This window comes from Melanotaenia boesemani, chromosome 3 (assembly GCF_017639745.1).
Source record: "Melanotaenia boesemani isolate fMelBoe1 chromosome 3, fMelBoe1.pri, whole genome shotgun sequence".
Taxonomy (NCBI): domain Eukaryota; kingdom Metazoa; phylum Chordata; class Actinopteri; order Atheriniformes; family Melanotaeniidae; genus Melanotaenia; species Melanotaenia boesemani.
Window position 1 is genome coordinate 31,831,215 of NC_055684.1, and position 9,549 is coordinate 31,840,763.

The window sequence follows — 9,549 nt, forward strand, 5'->3', positions numbered from 1 at the left end:
TAAACGGGACAACATCTGTCGCGTTTAAGAACATAATCTGTTTTCTTCTTGGTAGTGAGTTGCCATTGAAATAAAGTCACTTTGTGATAAGAAGCAAGCCTGACTCTTGTTAAGATGATCTTTTCAAGGGTACTTTCTTTACACAAAAATCCACTGCAGACAGAAAGAGTAGAGACAACAGACCACAAATTATGAAACACATCTGCAAAAAAAAATCACCAGCTGAAAAGTCAAAGTGGCAAGTAGAAGACATGAGCCGTGTTTGTAAGCAGGTGTACTAATGAGAACAGAAAGACGTGGAAAAAAATTAAAAATACCAAGATGTCAACTGCAAAATTTTAACCTCATGATTTAAATAAAGCTATTTAAAATGAAAAAGTTCTGTTTTGTCTTTGCCTGCATGTATTAGCTTTAGTATGACCTGTTACAAAAAACTGTTTAACTGTATTAACTGGTAAAAGCCAAAGTAGCGAACCAAGTAGTCATGAAGTTCTAACAGAAGATTTCTACTTCTTTTTACTTCTTTCTACTTACCTTATAGTATTTGTTGAAGAAAAGTTAACAGAAATGACACTTGACAGAGACAAAACGTGCAGTATATTTTAAGCTTAGTATTAAACCAATTACTTGAGAGATTTTAACATCTGGTTATAAAACACAGAGGCTTTAATAAAACACTATTAGATAACTAAATTATTAAAAGACTGTAAAACAGTGAATCTAAGCCATAAGCTTGCCTTTGTTCAAAAAGAACTAATATTAAAAAAAGTTAAAAAAAGTAAAAAGAGAGGAAGATGATGGTAGAGAGAGGTGATATTTCCTCAGAACCCACACCAGTCTAACTTTAGATGGGCATTCAACACAATAAAAAAAATAAATAAATAAATGAACCTTATCTGCCCCCTACTGGTTGCATATGTGCAACACACAAAGAAACATGACAGATTTTCTGTGCATAGGGCCATAAGAATAAATTCAGGATAGTCTTCTGTTTTCTTCTATGTTGTACCCACAATGATGACGACGATGATGATGATGCACTAGAGTAAACATTTGTGCAGCTGCCACATGCACAAAGGTATGTGTGGTCAAATATTTGATGAATTTTCCAGGAGAGGACTCACGAAAAGATTAAATTTGTTACTTTTGTGCTGAACAAGAGCTGCTGTAATGAGTGAATTTCTCCACTGTGAGATTAATAAAGTCTAATCTAATCTCTAATCTTACAGTGCAGAAAATTGTTCTAACTTCCTTTTAGTTTGATAATCTCATAGTGATGTTCATTAAGTGCCAGTTTGTGACATTTATTTTTTCTAATCAATTCATCTTCAATCACATGAGAAAGGATTTAAAGCTTTGTAAGAGACACACAGAAAGACAGTTGTGAGAGGTGAGAGGAAGAGAGCTGAAATAGGACCTCTTTTTTTCCTCTGTGGTTTGTGCTGGTAATATGAAGTAGCAGTATGCTGACATGGTTAGATTAACTACCCTGCCACTGTAGAGCAGCTGCACAGCAGAGCCTCTCTGATCTCTAAAAATGAAGAATGATACTGAGTACTACTACTATTACTTTGAAAACTTCACTGAAGATGAATCAGGGGGTCCGAATTGTTCCTACAAAAGTCTTCAAGGCTCCAACATCTTTCTGCCCCTGATTTATTACCTTATATTTTTCACAGGATTTTGGGGCAACCTCTTTGTCATCTCAGTGGTGATGAGCAAAGGGAAAAGAGCTGGTCGTTTGGTGGACACTTTTGTTGTCAACCTGGCCCTGGCTGACCTCATCTTCGTCCTCACGCTACCACTGTGGGCCATCTCCTCCAGCCAGAACAACTTCTGGAACTTTGGACCAGCTAGTGACGTGCTGTGCAAGCTGAGCAGCTACATAATTTCTGTGAACCGCTTCTCCAACATCTTCTTTCTCACTTGCATGAGCATTGACCGCTACCTGGCCATAGTAAAACTGATGGATTCGAAGTACCTCAGGAGTAGTCGGTGCATCCGTATCACTTGTGCTGCTCTTTGGATAATCTCCCTGGTGCTCGGCATCCCGTCTCTGATCTACCGAAAAGTGGAGGCATACAGTAATGGACAGAGTTGTCTGGAAGATAACAGCTCAGCTGTATTTCTTTGCATGAATCTGACCATGGTGTTACTCACCTTTGTCTTTCCAGTGTTAATCATTGTGCTCTGCTATGGCAGCATCATCATGCACCTCAACAAGCACTGTGTTGCTGCTGGAAATCCTCGAGCTGAAGCCCGTCGCAGACACTCCCTCAAGATGGTCCTGTGCATCATCCTAGCATTTGTGGTGTCCTGGCTCCCCTTCAACATCTTCAAATCCATTACAATTATCTTGCAGCTCACCAATGCCACCCTCAGTTGTGAAACTCTGCTTTGGCAAAGTAACGGGCTCCTTATCTCATGCTGCCTGGCATTTTTCAACAGCTGTGTGAATCCGGCCATCTACTTTTTCCTGGACAATCACTTCAGACGCCGGGCAGCGCTCCTGTACAAGAGCTGCCCTGGAAAGCCAAAACTGTTGCAGGGTTTCAACTCCTCTGTTTCATTCACCAATGGTGGGACTTCAGAGAGCTGTGGTACAAGTGGTGGGCGAACTCAGCTTCAGACGTTCCAGTCGGAGGAGAGGACAAATCTGTAACTGTGGAGGTGGGAAAGTCAATGTTTTACACTAAGATGTATATGAGAGCTTATTAATTTTCCTTTGTATGATAGATTTCTGCTTGTTTCTCCTACAGAATGTTCTCAGAGAAACATCATCACCTTGGCAGGAGAAGATTTGAGTGTGTGATTTTGTTTTTTGTTGTTCACGGATTTTACATTCAGTCAGTAAAAAGACATGTTCAACATGTTTTTAGCTTCCCTTTACTGAGCAGCATAGATTGTTATAGAATAGGAGTGTGTGTCTTGTTTCTTTAATTTTTTCATTAAGCTTTATCAGCATTGACCATAATCAGCATTAACTACCATCATTTAACATTTGTAACATAGCAGATAGCATCATTTAAATTCAGATTTAAATTGCATTATCGTTTTTTATTTTTTATGAACAGATATTGTATCCTGAAATGTAGAAAATATCTACATGAATTTGTATTTTAAAACTAAATGCTGAAATAAACCATATTTAGAGACTGGAGACTGAAAACTTAGTTTTTATTCACTACATCCAACAAAGAACAACCTTTTATATTTTTTAATGTAATATTAAAATCGAGGCACTTCTTAGATTATTAGATTAAATATAGGAGTTTAATATAATGGTTTAATTGTGTTGTAAAATTGTGATGTACTGCCTATGTAATTTCACCAAGTCAGTATTGATTTTTAATTGAATAGAATAAATGAAATCTCAATGAAAATATTTGCAATTAGCTCTTCCTTAATTATATGATAAGTTTCAAACCAATATTGCAAATATTACTAGGGTTTGCATCAAAACAGCCTCAAATTATAATTGCACACACAATGTCCACTTTTACTTAAAGGTGCAAATTGATTGATTGCAAAAGTATTTTGTTAATATGTCTTTATGTCTCCAAAAATAGTTCAAAATTATTTCTTTGTACCTTAAACCACAATGAAAATCTTTATATGAAATTTGTAGAAAAGTACTGTTTTTGTGGCCCAATCTCCCAAATGCACAAAAGCAAACAAATAAATATAAGAAACCTTTAGTAAAAACAATGCTTAGTAACTTTTGTGGATTATTTTGGATTATATTCAGTTGCATCCACCTTTGTTGTAAGACATTAAACATTTACTTGCCTTGTGAAAATAGTAGGATCTTATTAATTTTATCTGTTAAAAAGCATTGTGATGTTTGTTTCATGGGATCTTGAAGACTTGACATTACTCTTTTATTTAAATTATCTATCACATCTACTTGTACCAGTTTCACTGAGTCTGCTTTGTGTGTTGTTTGACTGATACTGTTCACTGTCTTGGCATCACAGACAGCAAACAGAAAATCTTAAGATAGCTCACAAATGCACATATCATGCAGGTTCCTCTGCAAAACTCTAAACTAATTATTAAATATGTTGTAAATATGATCAGGTTAGAAATTGTGAGAACTTTGAAAACATTTAAAAAGCTGACTGAAAACAAAAGACATGGGCAGCAACGTGTCAATCTTGAGGTAACCACTGCAGAAAACTGCAACAGGAAACAAAGGAGGAGGGGTGCGGGGGTAGGGGGATGTTAAAATTTCTCATGAGAAATTTGACACTGGCTGTTATCAAAAGAAATGGCTCACTGATTGTAACCAAAAGAAAAGAGAAGAAAAATGACCACAACAGGCATTTCACATTTTACATCTGTCAGCTGTGATGTCTCCTGAGAGGAAGTTGATGTTTTCTTCGCTTTAAACGTTTGTTTACTGAATGATCACGAAGCCTAGGCACTCTTGCGTAAGGCATTCCACATTGCCAAAATGTTATTTCTCACAATTCAAAAGTATTGGTATGATCATGAAGGGGAAGTCAGACACTTGAAAGTTCAAATGTTCAAGTGCCCACTTATTTTTCAGTGCTTAAGATCACTATGAATCAGTTGGTTTCAAAACTGAAAGAACCAGGTTAGGTGCCCGGCTGTGGGTGCAACAGGTCAGGAACTTCCCGTCTTCTGCTTAACGGCGTTTTTCACAATGCTGTTTTCAAACCATTTGTGTTTGGGATGAAGTTCTTATTGTACACTTTGAAATCAGCTGTTCTTACAATGATGAAAAACAAATCTTTCTGTTTTTTTTTTTTTGTGTGTGTGTGTGTTTGTGTGTGTGTGTGTGTGTGTGTGTGTGTGTGTGTGTGTGTGTGTGTGTAATTCTGCTATTTTATTTCTATTTATCTGCAGACCATCTGTTTTGCCAAACTAGATAAAGCAGTATTACTTTGAGACATTTCTTTACAGACATTGCAAATAATGTACATTGTTGTTTTCCAGTGATTTATATCTTATAAAACTGACAGCTAAGCCCCCCCCCCCCCCCCCCCCCCCATTATATGCTAGATTGTTCTAATTTGCAAAAAACATCAGCATTTCTGTTCAGAAACATTACAGGCCTTTTTGAGCTCTGCTTCAGGCATTGCATCAATGAGATTTTATCATACAGTCATTTAACAGACACCTTTCTCCAAAGCGACTTACATCTGAGAGTAGACAGTAGCGTTAAGGGTCTTTCCCAAGGACCCAACTGGAAGGTATTAATATTTGCCCCTGTGGGATTTGAGCTCAGACCTCCCGCATGGGAAACAAATGCTCTGCCAACTGAACTATCCAGCCGCTCATATTATGAGTTCACCATAAAAGTTTCAGTTTTAATGTGAGAGCCACTGACCACAACACATAGTTAGCAATAAACATGCCAGTTACTGTTGCTCTGAGGTTTAACACATTGCTGAAGAGCTTAGTCATGCTTATTTTAATCGGCTTGGTAGAAAATGTGTTCATATATTATCGTTTCACCTTCATATAATACATGTTCTGTTGAAAGATGTCTCCATGATTAGTGTCTGAATTAAAAAGATACGTCAAGCAAATGATGCAAAGTGAGCTGTGAGGATTTGATACTCTCTTTACACTTTCACTGAGCATTTATGTATTATTTTACATAACAGTTATGACATAGCCATGTAAAAAAGATAGTGTACCCAGAAGCAGAAATTAAATGTAAAAAAATTAAATTAGATCAAACATATTTTATTAATCCCTCAAGGGAAATTACGAATTTGTTTTTCTGTTGTAGTAGAAATTGTTATTCATCAAAGTCTTGTTCTAGAAGTTGATGGCTGTGAACAGGTACTTCCTGTACCTTTTTGCATCTATCGGCACATGAAAAGATCTCCCACTAAACACACGTTGTTGTGTAGAAAATGTAAAGAACTGAGGTAGTGTTTGAAAAAATACAACCCATGATTCAACACCTTGTAAAACCAACTTTAGTAGTATGGATTAGGATGAGGTAATTGTTTTCTGTAGCATGTTATCAGTCTCTCGCATCATTGTAGTCATTTTAGCCCACTCCTCCTCATGTCATTGAGGTTTGTGGGTATTTGTGTACCAGTCTCATAAGGACCCACAAGAGTAGATCAATCAAGCCGTAAACTTTGAAAGAGCCATTACAATAACTTTTTTTGTCTTCTTTATTGGTCATTTTTTGTAGACGTTTTTTTTTTTTGTTGTGCTTTGAATTACTGACATGTTTCAAAACCCATTTTTGGCCAAGCTTCAGCTGGCAAACAGACGGGCACACATTTGACTCTTTAATACTTTGGTATAGAGGAGCTCATGATCAGCTGGAAAACTAGAAGGTATCTGCAACAACAGCTCTAATAATCACCTTTCCATCACTGTGCTGGACAGGTAGTAAAAGTTATTATGCTGATAAGTTCTGTTTGTTTATTGCCAAATCATCCGCTGTGGGTTATAATTTCCCCATTTTAGTCTTGTTTGTCCAAAGGCCATTGTTTCACAAGTTTCATGGTTTGTAAATTTAAGCTGTGCGGCCATGTTCTGTAGAAAGAATAAGCATTCTCCTGTCAACAATTGAGCACTTTTCTAAGTGTAAACATTTAACATGCTAACTGAGGCCTGTAGAGTTTTGAATGCCTTGGGATTTATTATTATTATTATTAATTATAAACATTTTTCTGAGCTTTGCACAGTCTGACCTCAGACTGAAGAAGTAGAAGAAGCTGTAGAATTATGGATGTGCATGTTAATATTAATGTGCAGCAACAGTTGCTTTTATAAGATCATGTTGATGTCTTTCATCCTTGGCATGGTTTGAACATGCAAATGAATGCTCCAGACAGCAAACTACCAAAACGTCTACATTTACAGAGGTGCAGATGAGTTCTCTAAATCTTATTTAGAGAACAGGAACTACTTTGTGTCAATAGGTAATTTTACATCTGAGCAGACAAAAATTAAATGTGGAGTTCCCCAAGGTTTCATCCTGGGGCCTCTTCTGTTTAACATCTACATGCTCCCACTGGCACAGGTCATGAGGAAAAACAAAATTAGTTACCATAGCTACGCAGATGACACACAGGTATATATAACAATGTCAGCAGGAGACTGAGGCCCCACACAGGCTCTTGGTAAATGCATTGAGGAGATTAATGGCTGGATGTGTCTAAACTTTCTTCAGTTAAACAAAAACAAAACTGAGGTGATTGTCTTTGGTGTGAAAGAGAAACGATTAAAGGTCACCACAGAGCTTCAGTCTATACACTGGCTGCCCGTTGGTCAGAGGATAGACTTTAAAGTTCTGCTGCTGGTCTATAAAGCTCTGAATGGTTTAGGACCAACATACATCAGTGACCTCTTGACCCATTATGAACCTACCAGAACCCTCAGGTCATCTGGTTCCATTTTCTCATCAGTTCCCGGAGTCAGAACCAGACATGGAGAAGCTGCATTCAGCTTCTGTGCTCCACATGTCTGGAACAAACTCCCAGAAAGCCTCAGATCAGCTGAAACACTCAGTTTATTTAAATCCAGGTTAAAGACCCACCTGTTCTCTGCTGCATGGAACTAGTTTTTATTTAGAAGTCAAAATCTACATCTGGTTCTTTTAAGCTGGAATCATGTTTTAATATTGTCTTTCCCCACACTGAAATTTTATTTCTTGCATTTTATCTATTTTATTTTAGCATCTTCGTTCTGTTTTTATTTCATTAATTGCATTTCTTTTAATCTTTTTAATCTATTATTATTATTATTATTATTATTAATGCACTTGTATTGCTTTCTGCACCCTGCTGAAATGTTTTATGTAAAGCACTTTGAATTGTCTTGTACATGAAATGTACTATACAAATAAATTTGCCCTGCCCTTATCAAGTGCAGCTACTTACCTTCTATCCTGTGGTGGAAGCAGGTTGTATATACTCAGGTTTTTAACGCCCTTCCTCTGCATTTTAGCTGACTTTTTGTGAAATAAATTACATTTATAAATAATAATAAAAAATGAATTTGTCATGTGCTGTTGTTCATTTAAGATTGCATTTTAAAATCTTATATATATTTTTTAAAAAGCAATTCTAGGACATGATATGTTTGTCTTGCATTGCTTTTAACTTTACAGTAAATATAGAATCCACATTCTGCCAATTTTAAACATTTTCCCGCAGAATTACACTATTTAAAATGTTGTCTTTCATTGTATTTCTGTTATTTTAGAAATATTTGTCACAAAGGGCTTATGTAAAGTAAAACTGTGGTTAAGAATAAAACCCCTGTGAGAATGCATGACGAGTCAGACTGTTATTCTGCCAGTCTGGAACACACATAATGAAAGGTAAGACCTTGGCATTCGTCTTATGAAACTTTGCTGACACATGAGCTGATACTTTCAAGTTAGAGGTGAGACCATAAACTTGCCATGTTCTCACAGTGTTTCAAAGTTTGCTGTGGCTACTCACTTTTCATAACTGAAAAGCATTGTCAACCTGCAAAATGAACGTAACAACCAACCTTCTTTAAGATAAGATAAGATAATCCTATAATTGTCCCACAGTGGGTAAATTTCGGTGTTACAGTAGCAAAGGTGACAGTCCAAAACCAGTGTAAAAAACAGCACTAGAGATAAGAGCAAAAAAGCTGTACAGAAGAAAAACTACATAAAAAGTCTATATAGAAACCTGTGTAAAAAACTTATACAGAATAGGTTTACAGTATTGCACAAGTAATGATATTGATACTTACATCATTATATCACTGTAGAATGATACATTTTGGAAAGACAGTTTAACCCGTTGGTGCCAGACGTCCCGTGGGCATGATGTGACAAATAAATATGCATTTTACTCAGTCTCAAGATTATTGAGATCTGAATGATTCATAACCATTGCAGGCTACCATTGGGGCTGTAGATTAAATAAAAACACATTTCTGACCACTCCTAAATGGAATTTATCTTTAAAGTCACACTGTACTCCAGTAGCAGATGATACTGCACCAACAAAAAGTCCTGTTGCATCAGCAAAGGTGCAGTAAAAGTCCAGTAAAAGAGTTGGTCCACAACACTTCTTTTATCCAAAGAACTAGTTTTAGGCTAAAATCTGCAGGATTTGAAGAGGATAAAAGATACACAAAACAGGATCAGAAAAATTATTGAAATACTGATATCAGGATAAACTATGCTTTCTGACTTTCTTCACCTTGAGTTTAATTTTGAAACATGTTTCTTTTCTATCTTTGTTGAATGATTATGCAGCTCATGTAAAAAGTAGATTCACAAATGTAAAAAGTGTTATAGAATATGAAAAAATTATTCAACCAACTTTTTTTTGTGCTCATGCTACATGTTTCATCATTTCTTTTTATCCTGTAACTGTTAATTATTTTATTTTTGGTCATAATTTCACTTTAGGGTTGTGTTGAGTGAGTAAGTATGCTGTAAAACAATATGAACAATGGACAAAAAGTGCTGTAGTAATTTTCTGATGTTGTTCATGTGCAGCTGCCTTAAATTTAAGATGAAGCACCACTGTGTATCATGCCAATGCTGCAGAAATTAAATTA

General features: G+C 36.2%; 1 protein-coding gene across 1 annotated transcript; it reads left to right on the forward strand.

Moving 5' to 3' along the window:
• Positions 1-1,398: 1,398 nt before the first annotated feature.
• On the forward strand, positions 1,399-3,158 carry gpr25 (G protein-coupled receptor 25). The gene is made up of 2 exons (XM_041980775.1): positions 1,399-2,670; positions 2,760-3,158. The coding sequence occupies exon 1, from the start codon at positions 1,538-1,540 to the stop codon at positions 2,660-2,662; it is 1,125 nt and encodes a 374-aa protein (XP_041836709.1). The 5' UTR covers positions 1,399-1,537; the 3' UTR covers positions 2,663-2,670; positions 2,760-3,158.
• The last annotated feature ends 6,391 nt before the right edge of the window (positions 3,159-9,549 follow it).

Excerpts from the sequence above, each read along its gene's own strand:
- gpr25 (XM_041980775.1), top strand. The coding sequence starts at position 1,538 with ATGAAGAATGATACTGAGTACTACTACTATTACTTTGAAAACTTCACT.